Source organism: Halichoeres trimaculatus, unplaced genomic scaffold, assembly GCF_033239565.1.
Source record: "Halichoeres trimaculatus isolate MK-OKI-2021-1 unplaced genomic scaffold, fHalTri1.1 fHalTri1_scaffold_1, whole genome shotgun sequence".
Taxonomy (NCBI): Eukaryota; Metazoa; Chordata; class Actinopteri; order Labriformes; family Labridae; genus Halichoeres; species Halichoeres trimaculatus.
In genome coordinates this window covers 36,917,050-36,937,614 of record NW_027437179.1, presented here as the reverse complement: position 1 = coordinate 36,937,614, position 20,565 = coordinate 36,917,050, and the positions used below count along the sequence as shown (strand labels likewise).

The 20,565-nt window shown below is 36.7% G+C and overlaps 1 protein-coding gene across 1 annotated transcript; it reads left to right on the top strand.

The window, feature by feature from the left end:
* The first annotated feature begins 584 nt into the window (after positions 1 to 584).
* rab22a (RAB22A, member RAS oncogene family) lies at positions 585 to 19,444 on the top strand. Its single transcript, XM_074676090.1, has 7 exons — positions 585 to 945; positions 2,172 to 2,251; positions 4,584 to 4,665; positions 9,737 to 9,808; positions 12,061 to 12,167; positions 12,716 to 12,825; positions 15,927 to 19,444. Exons 1-7 carry the CDS (start codon positions 910 to 912, stop codon positions 16,019 to 16,021), a joined length of 582 nt encoding a protein of 193 aa, XP_074532191.1. The 5' UTR covers positions 585 to 909; the 3' UTR covers positions 16,022 to 19,444.
* The last annotated feature ends 1,121 nt before the right edge of the window (positions 19,445 to 20,565 follow it).

Below are 20,565 nucleotides of genomic sequence, written 5' to 3'. Positions count from 1 at the left end.
TGAACTTTAAATTTAAGATTTCATTATATTTAAGTTGGTATAACTGTGGCCGTTGTATGGAAGCCCATTTTCGCCAGTGATATTAAAAAAAAAGGAAGGGTTAAAAAAATGTTTGGTTAGATACTTGTGTACTTTGAGTTGTATGTGTCTACATTCCCCTTTAAGGAAAAAATTTCTTATGATCTCACTGCTCTTGTTGCAATGTGTTTCTGCTTCTTGGCTGTATCAACTTGAATTTACTTGACATGAAACTGGTTTAAGTTTGTACACTGAAGAGTTTACGACAACTGTCACATCATTATATCATTATCATCATCTCCTGTGTTGTGATGACATTTTATTTTCAAGTATCCTTTGGTAGTCTCTATTATTCTTATCATGTACTCTGTGAAAAATCAAATTAAAAAAGACCAGGCTTTATCTCCAATTATAATTACGGGGAGAAAATTTTAGTTTTACATTAAAAAAATAAATAAATCTCAGTTCAATTGCTTGTTAATACTCCCAGAGGTGACAAACCCTCGGGATAGTGGCTACGCGCATGAGCAAACAAGCAAGTAGCACAATCCGGACGGTAGCACAATTCGACAGAACACCGGAAAGTCACGTGACTATACGCTGTAGTTCAAGATGGAGCCTGAGCGTTTTGATGGCTTTACTATTAGCTAGCTAGCTGTTTACAAATATCTCAATATGACAAATAAGGCGGGTTAACAGACATTGTAACGATAATAGTGAAACCAAATAGTCTGAGATGTGCTTTTGGCAGCTCTTGACCACGATGTGGTAAAGTTTTTTTTTCCTGTAGACACAAGACTACCTGAAGAATTTTTCCACATCAGAGGTAGCCAGAGGACAGAAAACTGTCAATGGTCATCACAAACTCGTTTTGAAAGAGAGGAGATCGATATGGCACTGAGAGAGTTAAAGGTTTGCCTCCTGGGGGTGAGTGTGCTTCGATTTTTGGTTAAACATGTACATATAATCCAGACTGTACATCTGACTGTACCTGTGGCATCAAATGCTCCATGATCAGACTGATGACGATGATGGATAGGTCTGTTTACAGGAGTTACATATGTCTAAAACACTAAGCTACTGTTATTTAACTAATTTAACTTAATGTTACTCTCAGTTCTCAACCTTAAAATCTTCTGAGTAGCCACAGACGCAGCATTTATGCACTTCTGCAGCAGTACAGAATTAAAAAGTGTTATTTCCCCCAGAAATAACTCTTAAAACGTCCTTTAATGTCACTTCTTCAATTCTTTTGATTTATTTTTCTTAATTTTAAGGGGTAAAAAAATCAGTAGCAAAATGAGTACTAAGACAACGTGTCTTACTTTTATTTAATCATCACTGGTCTTTGCTGCATTAATTACTCAGAAATTAAAAACCGGATGAACATGCATGTATGTGTTATTAATAGGCAGCCTTTGTCAAGTAGACTCTCCTGTTTAATTCCAGAAACCACCTCATACTTTGCGAGATTGTAATCCATCTCATCGTCATATTTTTACAGATTCTAATATATCTCTTAAGTAGAGTAGAGTAGAGTAGAGTAGAGTAGAGTATTGTGAGGTTTTTGTAATGCTTGTCACATGGAAAAACATCTAAACAGGAAAAAAATATGATGGCAGGAGATATGCTGGGATTTCTAAGTTAATTTATTTTGATTTTCTGCATTCTTGTCAAAATTATTTGAATGATTTGCAAGAAAAATGGCAGATGGAGGACAAAAAAGAGCAAATACATGTATGTTACAGCCCTGAATTATTTTCACTTGATAAAATAGCATCACTGGTCTTTGCTTTGCTCACTTTTTATCATAGTGTCAGCTACAGCATTTGTGCATGTCAGGAGTGGACTGATTAAAACTGAAACAAAGCCTCCGTTTTCTGTACAATTTATGTCAAAGAAAATATCCTCGATACATTCTCTCCTTGTCTACAGAAACATAAAACAAACAATGTGACCTGAAATACGTCTTCCCTGTTTCACTATCACAAAGTAGCAGACCTACACGGGAAGCAGGAAGGAAGACGCTGCCATGAAAAAGCAATAACGTCTGGGCACTTAGCCAGAGGAGTGTTTTTACTGTTGTGATTACTCTTGTATTAATAGTTTCTGACCATGTTTAGTAAGCAGCCCTCTTTATTTTGTCTGTGCAGGACACCGGAGTTGGAAAGTCGAGTATTGTTTGGAGATTTGTGGAGGACAGCTTTGACCCAAACATTAACCCAACGATCGGGTGAGTTTCTGCTGTCTCCCACGCTACAAGTCGTGCTACTTCTCTCTTTCAGAAGGTTGTGTTTAGGTTTGTGGTGGGGCATTATGATGTTGTCAGTTAGTTTCTGTCTGCATGTCCAGAGCTTAAAAAAGATATAAAGACAGCACCTAGATTTTCAATCAACAGTTTCGCTCGTGTAGCATGCTAAAAAAGCCCAACGTTTTCTACCTCTAGTCTGGTTAGATATGAAGTAGTCCTACATGATAATACAGTGTCAGTCTTTCAGTTTCAGACTATAAAATAATTCAAATACTTCCTGGTGGGCACAAACAAGGGGTTTCTGAAAACTGTTGGTGTCCTCCTGAGTTTTAAAAATGGTCTATTAATGCTGCTATAAACCTATTGATAAGTGCTATTCATGTTTGAGTTCTGACCTCATACGAGGTGGATATACTACAACAGGGTCTTAAAAAGTATTAAAAGTTGACAAATCAATTTGGGGAAAATGAAAGCCCTTAAAAAGTGTTAAAAAGTCTTAATTGTGGTTTTATGAGGTATTACATTTTAGAGGTATTCAAGCTTTGACTCCAAAAATATCCATGAAGATGTGTTTTCCTCCTTGCGACTGTCCCCAAAGTGGGGCGTTAAAGAGTCGACCAGTGAAGTTATAGAATCAAATAGAATTGAATAGAATAACTTTATTGATCATGAACTGGAAAATTGTTGTGTTAACAGCAGTAATTGACGGAGTCAGTAGAAAAATACAAAAAAAATAAAAATAAAATAAAATATATCTATAAAGACTCTAGTTACAATAAAATACAATAATAAAGCTCGTGAGAGGTATATACACCAGCTATGAATTAACAACACTACTAGCTTTAAAAAGATAAATTAAATACAACATTAACTTAACTTTGTGTAAAAGTTAAAGTTGTAAGTTATTGGAGCTTGGCAAAATTGACATGCAGGATTTCATCAATGAACCATGCAAGTCCATCTTGATCGCCTCTGGGGCACCCACTGACATGTCATCAATGACATGCTGATGGACACAGAGAAGCTAATGAGACGCAAATCACCCAATCTCAGGCACATGTCCTAAATTTTGGTAATAATGAAATAAGTTCTTGTTTTTTCAGCAAGTTGGCCTTGAATAACTGTTGTTACTTGCTGTTGGAGTGTCAATAAACCTGCTTTTAGTTTCATTTATTCTTTCAAGCTTTGTTCCTTATGTAAAAATGCAGACTACAACTGTTAAAGATGGGTTGCCAACAACAACTCTTAAAACTTTTTGAAAGGTTTTTTAAAAGTCTTGAAAAGGTATTGAAATCATCCTCAGGATTTTAGCATACACCCTGTATAAGACCAGCACAAGCATGTTATGGCACCATAAGATGATACTTTTTATTTCAGATTTCAGGTGAAGCATTTCTCAATACACTAAAAACCTCAAATAAATGATGTCCCTGATAGTGACCAGGATTGGAGCGCTGAGTATGCACAGACATGCAGTTAGCATGTCTCGCAATGTAGCACTTATGAACACCAGCAAAACCAGAAAATTGAGCGCCTGTAACAGTTTGAATTTTGATTTTGTGGATGTGGATCAACTTCAGAAAGTTTTTTCATTCACCCAATCAAGCTTTATTTTCAGTGCATTTGTATAAAATTTAACTATAAGTGTTTTACAATGATTGAAATTCAACAAAAAGAAGAAAAAGTCAAAATAAAAACTCAAAACATCCCAATAGATAACACAAGTAAGGATAAAAGTTGAAGATAAATAGTAGCACTAATAATAGAATACACTTCAAGACATTCGATCTACGTTAAGCACAAGAGGTAGAGCTGGATCAATACACCAGCATTGATCAACACAGTCGGATACGTCTTGTCAGCATGTTGCTCTAATCAATAACAGGTAACTGCTGAGCAGAGCCTGAGGTAAATATAAACAGCCTCAGAATTGCACAAACACACACACAACTTTTTTATGTAATATTTGCAGAGTTACTGTCAGGGGTTTGTTTTAACCAAATCAGCAGCTTATTTCAGACTCAAAATGAAGTTTTATATTGTTTACAGCCTCAAAAGTCTATTTTTTGTTGATCTGTAATTGAAAAAAGACTTACTTGGTGCTCTGTTGATTACTAAAGCTGGTACATATTTTAGAACATAACAGCCCAGATGATGTAGATGAAGATCTCAAACTTGTGACATATGTTGGCTTGAAAGTTGTTAACTTAAGCTGCAGCTTTTTAAGTTTTCCATGTTGTGTAAAACATTCAGTCCAACACTCTTATAAAGTGACAGAATAAATATCTGTACTGTTATCTTTTCTTTTATCCAGGGCTTCTTTCATGACCAAGACTGTGCAATACCAGAATGAGCTGCACAAGTTCCTGATCTGGGACACTGCAGGACAGGAGCGGGTGAGTAATATCCACTGAGGTTTTGGCCCTAGATGTTGTTTTCAAATAGACTGCCGGGTTGTAGATCTGAGTGTTTTAGTTCTGTGCGGCCAAACCACAACAGCACACAGTTATGACTCTGTAATCAATCGGTTTGACTTGGCTGATTTGAAAATCTACTGATTCCTCCCTTGTGGTTTTAAAGGGAAGTGAGAAAGTTACACATACCACTCCCTAAGGGTGCAGTTACCCAGGACGTCTGACAGGGGGCAACATTTACCTTCATAGTGGGTGATCTGTGCTCCTCTTTTTAGTGCTCTTGTTTTAAAGAAGTCTATCTTTTTTCCACACTTACACTATGTAGTGTTTTCATACGTTATGACATTTAATAATGTGTCATGTTCTTATTCATCCTACATCTCTCTTCAATCTCACTCTCCCTCCTCATTAAACTCATTATCAAGATTTAAGGAGAATCATGGACTATCTGCCATTTATTTTTTAAAATAATTATGATTAAATCTATTAATTTTCAAGGCCTAATTTAGTTCTTTTTTAAATTATATACTATTTTTATCACTTATTTATGCATTATTTATTCAACTGTATTTGATTTAACTTTATTTAAATTTATTATGCCTTATTTTGTTTCTATTAAACTTTATTTTAGCTAACTTTATTTTATTCTATTTTTTGTATTTTATTTATTATATTGTAGTTCAATCTAGTATATTATTTGATGTTGCTTTTTTTTCCACTTTGTGTCATTATATTATTTCATTTTACTTACCCAAATATATTAATTTTATGGCATTTTTGGTCTATTTTTTACATTTCAATTCACTATATTAGAATTAATTTACCAAATTTATTTAATCTTATTGTTTGATTTATTATATCATAGTTCAATCTAGTGTTTTTATTTAATTCAGTTTTTTTTCCACTCTGTTTCAGTATATTATTTCATTTTACTTACCCAAATATAATATATTTTTTGGCATTTTTGCTTTTTTTTTTTAACATTTCAATTCACCATATTGAAATTAATTTACCAAATTTATTTAATTTTATTGTATTCTGAGCATTTTCTGGTCATGCTTTTTATTTCATTTATTTAAAATTTTATGTATTATTAATTTTTTTTCCACTTTTTAAAACTATTTTTTAGTTATATTATTTTATTTTTTAATTTACTTTTTTATTTTATATTTAATTCAAACTTAGTTTTAATTTTTAACACCTATTTTCCAGGGAAATATATGTATATATATTTTTAAGTTAAAAATACACATTTACCTCTTCTAAACTATGATCAAAAATTCAGACCAAAGTACTGAAAAATGACTAAGGGAAAAGTTACATTAGGAGTTTATAAGTAACAATCAGAAGTAAATAGGTTTCTACCAATAAGATTCATGTTTTTATGTACCTTACTTTTACTCCTAAAAAGTATGGGTCTGTTACCCTTCACAGGTGTTATAAGAAACGTTTACAACTCTGTATTTGTGCTAAAATGTTGCATTCAAGTCCCTCTCAGCACAGCGTCAACAAATCCAGACATTTGTAGCTTAGGGAACTACTTTCTCTCATGACACACTCCCTGTGTGAGCTCTTCCTCTTTCTATGCATGCCCTTCTCCTTCCCCTGCTGCTGTAAGGCCTTATCCCTGCTGCTGTCCTTTCCAGAGAGGTGAGATAAGATGCTGTTTGTCTTTTATCCAATATTTTTCCCTGGAGGCCTCGGCTTCTTTGAGACCCTTGAGGGGGACATCAATGCGGCCCTCGTTTAAGATAAGACCTGAGGATGAAACCCAAGCCGTCTCGGCTCAGCAGCGTGTGCTGCCTGCTACTGTGTCTTATCTGCAAGTCGCCGCAGCTCCACGTCAGGCTTTGCTCTTTCTCTCTGTCTATTGTGTTTTCTCCTGTGGACTGTTTCTTTTCATTCCTCTTCTTGGCGGGAATCAATTTTCTGTCATTGCTTTTTGTTCTTCTCCACCTTTTTATTCCCACAAACCCACTTTCTCACTCCTGTGTGGCCTGTAGCCGCCCTCGAGGTTCTCAATCGTATGGGAAGAAGGAATAAAATCCCTCTCAGTTGGTTTTGCGTTGTGGTATCATGGGGTCTTTTTGAGCTTGTTTCTTCAACTTCTGCTGAGTCTTGGCCGATCAGAAGTTGTTGATGTGATATCCGGGGAACATGAAGGCAGCCAGGGCACTTGGAAGGGGAGACTGGGGCAAAAATGCTCCTTTTTTTTTTCTGAAATCCATATCTCAAGACCAGATGAGGCGTCATGAGTACATCTAAGCTCAGCTGTCAACAGCCCATCAGATTTGTCCTCACCGACTATACCTCACATAAAAACAAGCAAGAGGAACCACGTGTCCTGCAGGAAAAGCAGGGCGTCTTTCATTAAGCACCCAGCTTGTGGTTTGAGTAATTAGTCAGCACTCACAGGGCATCACTGAGGCTGTTTTCTGGGCTGCTGTGTGGTCAGACGTCTGGTCTAGCTGTGATTACTCTTTGGGTTGAGGCAGAGATAGACCACACAGGACTGTTGGTGGTGCAAACCCAGCCATGAAACAGACAGCGCTCTGCACACTGCCTCTGCCAAAGCTGGATTCCCGTTGGCGGACTTGGGGCCAGTAACAACTATAATTATGTGGAATGTGTGCTTTCCTGAGGTAACGCTGTCACTCCAAGATGGATAGTTTATTCCATCATTCTGTAAAAGGAAAATAGAATTGGCGGGAAAGCCCGGGTCATTTCAAGTGAAGGTCTTTTTCAGTCATGGGTTGTTTCTTTTAGAATAAATATCATTAGTTAATACATGACACATGGCTTTATTAGTATGTTAAAATGCCTCAGACTAGCCTATATAATGTAAGCAGGCATACAGGGGAAAATACTTGTAATCAACTGTGATCAGATTAAATATGTTATGTGCCTTTTTTCAAAAAAACTTTTTTGACTATATACAGTCAGAAATCTCAAAGGGACCACGTTTAAAGTGATTCAAGGTTTGTATTTGTCAACGCTCAGATAAGTGAGTAGTGAAATCCACTGGCTTGATGCAAGGCCTTGCAGTTAAAGAACTCTTCAAGAGCTGTAAAAAGATCTGTTAAAAAAGTAGTGTTGCTAAGTAAGAATAAGAGTAGATTTAAATGAAATTGGGTTGTTAAATAAGTCACAGCTGAAAAAAAAAACAGTTGTCGAAGTTGAGGATAAAAGCTGCTCTGATGTTTATGGGTGCAGCCAAATGTTTTTGTCCCCTGAATTTTCTTAACAGTACATCAAATTAACTTTTGGTTGTTTAACTCAAAACATAAATATTTTATTGCTTCGCAGGAATTGTTTAATGATTTTTTATTAAATAAGATTGGAACGTTGAAGGTATATTCTGTCAGTTATAAAAAATAGAAAATAAAAAAATCGGTATCGGCAAATTGATCGGTGAATGGCTAGAAAATTGTGATTTGTGCGCCCCTAGTTTATTTATATAGCACAGAAAGGCAATTCGAAGTGCTTTACAGAGAAAAAATATTTTAAGAAAACAATTAAAATGAAATTAAAAAGCAGATTAAAAATAGTAAGATACAATAAATAATAAATAATAAAATAATTAATAAAAGAAATATAATAATAAAAGAACAACAATAATAAAAGAAAAAAGAAGTTGAAAACTGATTTTAAAACAGATTTTAAGATAAGAGTCACAGTGCAGAGTTGCGAAATTGTGCGATTACAAAAAAATGTTATTAAATGAATCATTAAAATGCTCTAATATAAGGCAGCTGTAAAAAGGTGAGTCTTTAACCTGGATTTAAAGGAGCAGAGAGTTTCAGCAGACCTGTTTCTTTTTTGGTAGTTTGTTCCAGATATTTGCAGCATAGAAGCTAAAAGCTGCCTCTCCGTGTCCACACGTAGCCAGGTTTTTTTTCAAAAACGAATACCCCATCCTTGAGGCATGCCAAACCCATATTTGTCCGCGTTTTCCAGACGTAAAACCTGTGCCAGCCAATCAGAATGAGCCCTTGGGGTTTTCAGAAAACGTAGTTTTTAGTGACACAAAGCTGCGGTTTCGTGTGGGTGACAGGCCTAAACATATAAAAATATATGCGGTTTCCCAAATACCCAGCTATGTGTGGACATGGCCTAGAATTTGCTGACAGAAAATGCAGTTCCTCAAGTGTCCACTTGAGGTTGGCTCTTGAAGTGAGGTAATACCAGTCGAGCTCCATAATAAACTCTGATTTTAAGTAAAACTGTTTATGGCCTGATAGAAATATGAGGTTTGAACTCTGTGGCTCCTTTTATTGTAAGACCACATGGAGAAGAATTTTTTCCCACAATCCATCCACTTAGATTTTAATTAGGCTAAAAGTTCTGCATACACTTGGGTGTAATCATTGTCATAACTGATTTGTACTGACAGATTGATTCAGCCTGGAATGGATATGCACAGACTTAGAAACATTGTCATTCATTTGCTAATAACGCTTCACTTCTTTTTTTGAAGTAAGTGCTCAGACTAAGTACTGAAGCCATGATTCAGTCATCTTTGGAAAGAGTTTTACCCCAAAACACCCTAAGCGTCCCGGGCAGCTACTTTTAGAATCTCACATGTTGTTTTGATCCCGCTTTGTGATCTACTGGGTTAAGATGAAACAGTCCTCATAAATACAAAATCGCTAACAGCTTTTGACACGTTCTGCTCATCTTTCTGTTGATCGCTAACACATGTGTGAGGAGGACTGAGTGGAAAGAATCGCCATCCTCACATTTGAAAGAAAACCACTCAGAACTTCAGTTTAATGAAACGATACCAGGTTGTTGTTCTTCCTTATATTTAAACTCTAATTTGAGTTTGCCAAAGTCAGCACTACTCAGCCGGTCTAATAAGAGTCAGTCATGTAATCAGCATGGGTGGTGACTATGTAATGGATTAGCTCTGTCCATGTAAGCCTCAACACTGCTGCCTAGCAGTGTGAAAATATATGATAATAAATAACTCTGTAATCACATTATGAGCAGACAATCAGGAGCGTCATCCTTTTCTCACTCAGTTTTCTTTCTCCTCTTTGTCTTCCTACAGTTTCGTGCCCTGGCTCCCATGTATTACAGAGGTTCAGCAGCCGCCATCATTGTTTATGACATCACAAAAGAGGTATTATTTACTTTAATCCTCCTGCAGCATAATCCACTGAGTATTACTGTATAGTTTCATTGTTTTGTTTCATGTAATTTTGGATGAATGAGAATTGCAGAAATTCCACTGTACTTTACAAACATGCTTGTTTGCTTTCTTACTGTTCAAATGTCTGTTTAGTAAATATGAAGTTTACTCTGCTTAGCATAAAGCCTGGAAACAGGCAGAAATAGCTCACATGGCTCTGAGTTCAAGTAAGTTAGACCCTCTTAAGTGAACCAGTCATCACTTTATATCTTGTTTTCTAATCTGTCTGGAGTGTCTAGAGATTTTATGTCTCTGTGTACAAGTCACATTTTTTATAGGGAGTTTCCAAAGTGTCCAATTTCCCAGTGCTTGTAATGGAATTCATATTCTGAATAGCCAAATGGTCTACTGATCAGCGGGCAAAGCAACAAGAGTTAAAAAAATTAAGCTAATTTCATGAACACGACTGAACTCAAGATCCCGTCTGAGTCTTCAGGTCAACAAAGCTGAGACATGACCTCCATTGGCAGACTAAGCACCACCAGCCCTCAGTCTTTCTACATACAGCTAAATCTCACTCAATCTCAATTTTCTGGAACAATTTACTGACAAATCATGACAAGATAAGATTTTTCATCTTTGCTTGTCTACATCCAGGTATAGCGCATTATAGTGATGTGGTTGCCAGAGCTACAGCCCCTGCTAGTGGCAGATGGCTGCAATACAACATAACTCAAAAACTAACAAACAGATCTTGATGAAATTTTCAGGAAATGTTCAAAATGGGATAAGGAATAAGTGATTACATTTTGGAGGTGATCTGGATCACCATCTGGATCCAGGACTTTTTTAAAGGATTCGTTATCATTGTGAGATAGGGCTGTTTTCACCATATGTGTATATAACTCCACCATAAATGGTCGGATTGCTTTGGAAAACAATACAAGACAAGTTCACCATAATTTCTGACATGTAAAAGTACGATCCAGATCCTGGCAATTTTCTGGATACTAAGATCTGGACTATGAAATATGTTCTGGGTCATCATCATTTTCAACACTGTCAGGTCCCAAATTATCATACAAACCTGCAACTAACACCAAATTGTAGCAGATAGTCTGCTGAAAGGGAGTATAACATTAAAGTAGGACTAAAGTGTTGGTGACAATCACATTAGCTTGGCGGAGGTCTGTGCTCTCTGAGTGCTTTTCTAGTTATTAGTGTTCTATAATAAAATATCAATAAATCCTCTAAATAACTAATAACACTGGTGCTGATTAGCACGGACAAAGACGTTCAGTCATTCTCTCAACATAACGCTCACACCTCTAATTTTTAGTAATCGGTTTGTATCAATTTTTTCTTTTTTTCTCGTCTCAAATCAGAGCCAGGCTATTTTTTTCCTTCCCTTTTTGAGTCTTTCTTGTTGGCCGACTCCAACTCTAGCTTTGTATTTTTTTTAAAGAGATGGTATCTTGGTAACCAGTCAGAGGCCAAGAGCCACAAAAATGACCATGGTACTACGGAGAGCCACGTCACGCACAGGGTCTTACAGACACTCTTCCTCTCACACATAAATGGAATGACATAAAATGAAAATCAATACATTTCCAATTTTCAAAACAAGATTTACTATGTTTGTTAGTGTGTTTGACTTCGTACTAGAGAAGAGAAACTGAAACTTAAGTATCAATGTGTACACCCAAACATTGATCAACGCTGAACCCAATGCTTGCATCAGTATATCAATATTCTAGATTGATCTGCACACCGCTACTCATAGCTTTATATATATTTTTATGAATGGATCGAACACTGAAAGGCAAAGAGCCAAATGTGGCTCGCAAGCCGCGTGTTGGCCACCCCTGCTATGAGTAATGGTATCTGCCTGATTACCTTAGTTTTACCAATGAAGCCAACAAACAAGAGTGTAATAACAAACTTAGACATAATAGGAGAGAACATCTTTGCTTTTTTGTTTATTTTTTGTACAAGTTTACAATGTGTTTTTGTTTATTTTGTTTCATTTATTGTATATTTATGTTTTTTCCAGACTCTTGCATTTTGTCTTGTTAATTGGGGTAATGCAAGTTTTATTAATTCTTACATTGTCTTGCTGTGTTTTCAGTTGTGGGAACTTTGTTGTCAGTTTGGATGTGCTCCATTTTGACTTACATCAGGTTGGAAAAGCTGCCTGTGTGTCTACTTAATCTCCGTATCATGTTTACTTGTACCATCATCAGGAATCCTTCCAGACATTGAAAAACTGGGTGAAGGAGCTGCGACAGCACGGCCCTCCTAATATTGTGGTCGCCATCGCAGGCAACAAATGTGACCTTTCAGACGCCAGGTGAGCCAGAATAAGAGATAAAACTGTTCAGGTCACACACAGTTTTTGCTTTCAGTGTGAGGGTTTGTTTTTATTTATAGCCTTGGAGTGATTTCACATGACTAGATTGGATGGAAAACTTCTTGTACAGAAATGTTCTGACCTTTTAAAATGGAATAATATTTTATGTTTGGCTTACACGTACCTCTGCAGTGAGGATAATTGGCTCCCTTACTGTTTGGTTCTCTGTGTAAACAGTCTGATGTGAAATATAAGGTAAACAGAGCCTAACCTCCCCTTGCTTTGATTTAAGAGATGACTGATTTTCAGATTATGTAGATGTGTTGTAGACACCTTGTTATGATATTCCAGGAGTAGCCAAAGATATTGTTGTTGTTTTCTTTCGCAAATTGAAAAATCCTCCAGATGCTCGTATTTATTAGACCATCCATGAAATCAGGAAATCTCTCATGTAATATCTGAAAATCAGTTTGATTATTATCCTATGGAGCATGAAATTGAAGAATTGGTTTACATATTGCAGAGTTATTGAGACATGATGTTTACAGGGAAGTGCCAGAGAAGGATGCCAAGGACTACGCTGACTCCATCCATGCCGTCTTTGTAGAAACCAGCGCCAAGAACGCCATTAACATCAACGAGGTGTTTATAGAGATAAGTGAGTGTGTTTTCCTCTGCCCGCTCATCCTCAGGTTCCCATTGAGCTGTGACTAATTAACTATTGTGCCGCATTAAGATAATTATCTCATCTGCTGTAGTGTTTTACATGCAAGAGGAGAATGTTTAGACCAGAACTATAGAAATCTGTTTCATCAGTTGTTTTATACAGGTGTGGATCAGATGATTGATAAAAAGCTGCAGTTCTGTTCTACCTGTTTCGTATACGCTCACTGACCAATGTATTAGGCACACCTTGCTAGTATTATGCAGTTGCTGCAGATTTGTTGGCTGAACATCCATGTTGGATTGAGATCTGGGGACTGTGGAGGACATTTGAGTACAGGGAACTCATTGTCATGTTGAAGAAACCAGTCTGAGATGATTCCAGCTTTATGACATGGAGCGTTATCCTGCTGGAAGTAGCCATCAGAAGATGGGTACACTGTGCTCATAAAGGGATGGACATGGTCAGCAACAATACTCAGGTAGGCTGTGGACTTTAAACCATGCTCAGTTGGTACTAAGGGGCCCAAAGTGAGCCAAGAAAATATCCCCCACACCATTACACCAGCAGCAGCAGCCTGAACCGTTGATACAAGGCAGGATGGATCCATGATTTCATGTTGTTGACACCAAATTCTGACCCTATCATCCAAATGTGGAGCAGAAATCCAGACTCATCAGACCAGGCAACGTTTTTCCAATCTTCTATTGTCCAGTTTTAGTGTTGCTGTGTGATTGGAGCCTCAGTTTCCTGTTCTTAGCTGACAGGAGGGTCACCCGGTGTGGTCTTCTGCTGCTGTAGCCCATCTGCCTCAAGGTTGGACGTGTTGTGTGTTCAGAGATGCTCTTCTGCAGACCTCGGTTGTAACCAGTGGTTATTTGAGTTACTGTTGCCTTTCTACCAGCTCCAACCAGTCTGTCCATTCTCCTCTGACCTTTGGCATCAACAAGGCATTTTGTCCCACAGAACTGCTGCTCACTGGATATTTTCTCTTTTTGGGACCATTCTCTGTAAACCCTAGAGATGGTTGTGGGTTAAAATCCCAGTAGATCAGCAGTTTCTGAAATACTCAGTCCAGCCCGTCTGGCACCAACAACCATGCCACGTTCAAAGTCACTTAAATCACCTTTCTTCCCCATTCTGATGCTCGATTTGAACTACAGCAGATCGTCTTGACCATGTCTACATGCCTCAATGCAGTGAGGTCCTGTCATGTGATTGGCTGATTAGAAATTTGGGTTAAGGAACAGTTGGACAGGTGTGCCAAAAAAAGTGGCCGGTGAGTGTATATTCTTCCTTTTACGCTTTTTGTGCAACCAAAGTTAACTTGTTGTGAAACACTTTCTCCTGTGGTGCAATGCTACAGTTTTTCTTTTCCCACTTTTTGTACATTTCATGACGACAAATTTTTCTGCTCTGTTTTAACTTGTTCTATAGAACACATTCCCATAGAACCCACACAACAACGACCTATTGACACCTAAAAAATGATGAATTTTCTTTGATAACTTGTTTTGAGTGCACTTGATTCAGCTCTCTGTAGCAACACATAAACTGAATGAAAAGGAGATAAAGCTGAACAGCTTGGTCCCAACTGCCGACTAGAAAACAATATAAGCATGAATTAAGATGGGAAAGGAGAATGATGTCATAAAAACACAGTATTCTGAAGTGGAAGTTCTGAGCAAATCTGGAAAAAACAGGACAAAAATGGGGGGGTTACTTGGAGTTGCGTACATGTGTTAATTGTTTACTGCAGCCTATTTTCAATAAACTTAAATTAAATTCAATACTGTATGAATTATTTAATTTATGTCTTGTGTTTTATATCATCAAGACACAGCTTGGGAATTAAGGGAGAGCCGTGTGCACAGTATTCTGTCACGTTTAAATCATCTGAGTATGCCCCTTTGAAACTTTTCACACAAGAAGTTAGCAAACTTTGTTCATTGATGTGTTGTAAATGACCTCTTTCACAAAACATGTAATTTTGCCCACAGCCCAATTTTTTGTTTATTGTGTGGTATTTGTAGTACACCCAGAGACTCCCAAGAATATACCTTTAGAAAATCCAAAAGTCATCCAGGGCCTGTACTATGACCTATTTTATGATCATTGCCATAGGTGTGAGCCAGGGTGCACACTTTATCCCAAAACTTACTCAAACACAAATAATAAATCATCAAATTGGGTCAAATCACCTTCACTGAAGTCTGGTGCATCTTTTGAAATCAAATGTAAAGCTAAGTATTACAATTGAAAGAAGTTATTGAATTTTAACTGGAAAAAAAAGGTTTTTTTTCATGATTTTTTTCAACAAATTCAATTCTTTAGAGATGTGTCTGACCAACTTATAGTTGCTGTACACCTAAAATACTTACATATTATTTGGCCACATATATATTCTCAAAGTGGGAAAAAAAATCATCAAATTCTAAGACTGGTTAAGTTGTTCAATTAACAGGTTGGGTTACTGTGGTAGAATCAGGATACATATCTTGTATATAAGGGAACCTTTAAAGATTTGTTCAGAATTCATCCTTTAAGTATGATTTCTTTAAGAATTTGGATGCTAGATTCAAAACAAACATTTCACATGAAATGTTACTCATTTTAATATTGAACGACCACAAAGGGCCTGTATATTATGCCTTTGTGATGAGATAATAATGAGCCATTGATACAAGTAAAAACCGATGCATTTTTGGATTGTTGTAATCAGATTGTATATATCTACAATGACAGCAATACATAAACATTACTTCTGTCAATTTCTGTTTCTAGTACTTATAAATACATGTAATCTGTTTTATGGCCTTCCTGTCTTTTTGTATAGCAATGGCTTGGACAATTTTAATTTGTTGACTGGAACTATAGTTAGGGAAAGGGGATCTGAGAAATCCATAAGATGTATGATTAGCTGGTTGAGAGCTGCTGCAAAAGGCAGCCATAGCCAACAGGGCGGCGCCTAGTAATCAAAGGCAAAAAGTCCAAAAATGCTTTAAAAACAAAATAATGGTTCCACGGAAAGTGAGTTTGTGATGGAATGAAGACTTTCAAAAAGAAACTTTCTTATTCACTGTGTGTCTCCACAGGTAAGCGCATCCCGGTTGCAGAGTCAGCAGGAACATCAGGAAAAGCTTTCAAACTGGGACGTCAGGCCTCAGAGTCTCGCAGGACCTGCTGCTGATGATGCCGGTGACTGTCCCCACATCACCTGTAGCCTGATCTTAGCTTTCTCCTGTTACTCCACATTACAGGCACCGCACACCGTCCGACCACACACCTCGCCATCAGTGGGCACAGCATTCCAGACTGATGGTCTGTATGCAAAAGCAAAAACAGACAGGAAGGTTACAGACACTAGCATTGATATGAAAATACTAGAGCCTGTCGAATGGAGACCGGCTCCCTTTATGGACTTGGACCTCTGTTTGGTGTCTGATCAGAGATTTTGGAGAGGTCAGAGGTCATTTGTATTTGTAAATTTGTACAAATCAGTCTTTCAAACCAAAACACGGACTGAAAATTGTTCCATTTCACCAAATTATTTTGAAATTTCCTAAATTATTTCCTATTGTCAGCTTAGTGAAGGATTCATCTATACAGTTTATGTGTATAATCACTTATTTATCATAAGACTCTGATGAAACAGGATAAGATTTTTATCAACATTGTTCTGTCCTCTCATTTTTTTTTTTGCTCTTTTAAAGGATATTTCAAGAGATGTTACTGATTTATGGTCAAGCCAGGGGGAATGTGCACGAGAGATTTAAGTGTTAATATAATGAATGCTGTGATCATGAGGTTAAACTGCAGAAATGGAAGGTATGTGGGAGCCTGCCACCTTTACATAAAAGGAATGGTTTAGGAAACATGGAAGTACGTCTGTTAAGGTGACATGGGAAAAGTTGTACTATTATCATATTTCTACAGCAAATACAGCTCTGGAGCCTTCAGTCTGTTAGCATAGCTTAGCATATAAACTGAAAATATGAGGCAAAATCTGTTGAAATGTAAGAAATCTGCTAATCTGTTAATTTGTGTGGGCATTAACCAAACAAATTGGCCATTTTTCAGGGATTACTTCACCAAACTATTTCTTGATTCTGAGCCCCGAAATTTCAGGAGGTTACGTTTTACAGTCAAGGAATATTCTGATCCATAAGTATTTGTGAAATTGCAATTTACTTTTTGCCATATGGATCATTTTTATTGAGCAACAGTCTGTTTCTGGTTAGAAAACTTTATCAACACCTTCAGGGGCAAAAAAATTTGCAAATCTATAGAATAACAAAAATGAGATTTTAAGTCTTTATCTAAAAATAGGCTAATAAACTGAGGAAATTACACACATCTAACACACGAATAATGAAGTGCTATTTATTCTCGTCCAACTCTGACAGAAAACACATACACATATTTATCAGAAAACAATCTGTTCCTTTGATTAACAACCTTGTTGTCTTTCAGTCTGCGGCTTTTTAAGGACATTTTTACCCTCACTTGCCCTCGATAATAGCAAAATTTAATCATGAGACCTCATCTGTAATAAATCAGATTTACTCCACAATCTTCAGTTAATAGAGCATCACTTAGAGAGCAAAGTGCTGACTGTGCTGCTGTTTAAAAGTTTAGTATTTCATGAAAACAGCTCCACGTGTTCCACACATTCTCCTCTAATTACTGAAAAGGTGTTAACTGAATCCTGGATATGAAGTTGCCCATATTGCATACTGCAAACTACCTTTTGTCTCACAATACTTAAGCTCTCATGTGTTCACCGCTGAGCCCACCCGTCTTTAATCCTTCACTTGAGCTTTAAACATTTAACAGGCGAGGCTAACATTTGTGAGGCCTCGCCAAATTCTTTAATTGTCTCATAAACTTTTCCTTTTTTCAGTTTTTTCCTCTTCTCACACAATCAGCTCTGGCTCACACATGCAGCGTTGTCTCACCACCTTTGCAGCAAGGTTTTGAAACTTGAGACGGTTTCGAGGAAAACTCGATTTAAGAGCTTAAATCTCCCTTTTGCATAACCTTAAAGGTTTCAAATTAAACGTAGCTGTGTGTCGACATGCTGACCCTTTCATGCACCTTCTTTCTGTGTGTGCTTTGTGCCAGTCTCTGCTTTCTGGTTTTCCCTCCTTCAAGCTTCTTTTGACTCGTTCCTTTAAATATCAGGCACTTATTGTAAGTCCAGCTTTCAGAGAAATGTGGTGCATTTTTACAGCGGCAGCGTGCACTGAGCTCTATCATCCTCTTAAAATCATGAAAGCTATTTCTACTCTGAAATCCTTATGCTGTGCTAGAGTAGAGTCATTTCCCTCTAATACTGGCCTAATTAAACTTCACTTGAAGTTGAATCATGAGCTCTCCACGGACTTGATAATTTTGTGTAATTTTGTGCTCGTCTGTATCTCATGAGAGTCGCTTTTACCCCTAAATCCTCTTTACATAGTTGCCAAAAAACACAGATGTGGCTTCAATTTGACTTGCGCATTTCCACGTTTATAAATTTTGGATTGTGTGTTCTTCTGTCAGTACACTCCACTTTATATGCCTTTAAACGTCTTAAACGGACCTGTTTTGGATCAGTTGTGCCGCCCTGTTCTTTTCTTTAAGAGTGCAATATTTTTGCTTTGTAAAATGTGACCTAACTCGAGCAATCAGTAACAGAGTGAGAGTTAGCTTTCTTGCAAAAATGTCACTGCCTTTCCTCAGTGAAATGCGTGATAATGATGGGTTTGTACTGACCTCAGTTTCTGCTGGTTTGATGGCAGTTTTATGCACAAAGTAGATCATATGAGCAGTGTGATGTAGCAAATTGAAGCCTTATAAAACATTCTCGGTCAAAAACTTTAACTTCAGATTGGTTAAGTGATCCATGCTGCTGTCTTGCTCTTTGATGCGATACTAACTCTTGCAAGTATTTAATATCGCTCCAGCTATTATCTTTAAAAGGGAATCGCTCTGGTACTTCAAGAGCTGCACTTTGTATTAATTGGCCTTTATTAGTAACTCACACTCTGTCTGCAGCCTGTTATTATCTCTGTGAAATCACTCGATGAAACGTACTTAGGAAGGTGTCAGACTCCTTAATGTGCGCTGATGTTATTTTAGGTTTTGACTGTTTGCCCGACTCTTGTGCTATGAAGGACATGGTGCCAAATAATGTCAAAACCACTTTACTACACCTCACTTAATCAACCTTTTAATGCTGAAGTAACATTATGATTAAAAGTTCTAATCACAGAAAAAAAGTATTTTAACTTTGCTGAAGTCACACATGTTTTTTCCCTTACTGAAAACAGGCTGAATAGAAACAGTTGGACAGTTTTGCATTGAAAACTATCATTAGTCTTGGGCTGGCCCTGGGAATGTGATTAATCTGTATAATGTATATTTTCAGTGTAAATACGTACCATCAAATTTCACACAAATCAGTGATTAAATCCTATTTTGAGCCCATTGTGTGACCACCATAGCCATCTGCAGTGATTCCATCAGCATTGTAGTTACCATATTTAGCTTTTCTACTATGTTTCATATTGATCATTAAAAAAATGCTTGAAAACACTTGTTTGCAGTGTATTTCCAGAATGTGTAAAAAGGGAACTGTCAATTGGTTTACTAATAAAAGATTGACAAATAAATCTTGTGCTTCTCTTGTTTTTGTGTAGAAGAGAGGGGATGACTGAGTGTGAAAGTCAGTGTGAGGACAGCAGGCTCAAATCACAATAACAATCTGGGTGTTGGTGCATAAACACTTTAAATATAATTAACAGTTGAGGTTATTAAAAGAAGACAACAAAGAATGACCAGGTGGATTTCTCTATGTGTTAAGTGCCTCGCTCCCTTGTGTTAACAGATGTGTGCATCAAGTCGTCCCTGGAGGATACAGTGACAATGTTGTTGGTGATTGGCTGTGTTGTTCAGTTGGCAGCCAGCCACCCCCGCTATAAATATGAATATGACACTTGAGAGGTGTGTGTGACCGGCAGTAGACTTTTCACTGCACTTTTAATAGTGCTGAGAGGGCAGAACACTTATTTAACAACCTCTCAATGGCGTAAGCACTAAACTCTAGTATGTTTACAATGAAATAGTCCAGTGTGGGAAATAAATTGTTTCAAAGTCACTGCTGTTTTTACACAAGACTCTCAGATTTAAATAGAATGTTTGGGAAATGTGATTTATAGATTTTTTTTTTCTGTGCAATAAGACAATAGAGGGACATACCAGGTGTGAACAACAAAACTGTGGTTGTGTGTGCTAAAAATGTGATTGAAGATATTTGTTATTACAGAGGACAATATTAATTGAATGATAAGAAAAAGTTGCATTGTTCCTGTGACATGGATAATTATAATAATAGTTAAGAAGAAGAGAGAGAAGAAAAAAAAATAAAATAAATAAATAAGAATAAAAAAAAAACAAAATAAAAATAAAAAGAAATATTATTATTATTATTATTATTATTATTATTATTATTATTATTATTATTATTAATAATAATAATAATAATAGTAATCATAACAATGATAACCATGAACAACAACTATAATATCAATATATAATATAATATAATATAATATAATATAATGTTATATAATATAATATAATATAATATTAGTGGTATGATTTCTGATTTAAATGTGACTTTAGCAATATGTTGTAGCTATGAAATGCTGACATTTCCTTGCATTAGTGCCTGGCTTGGCATGAGTAAAT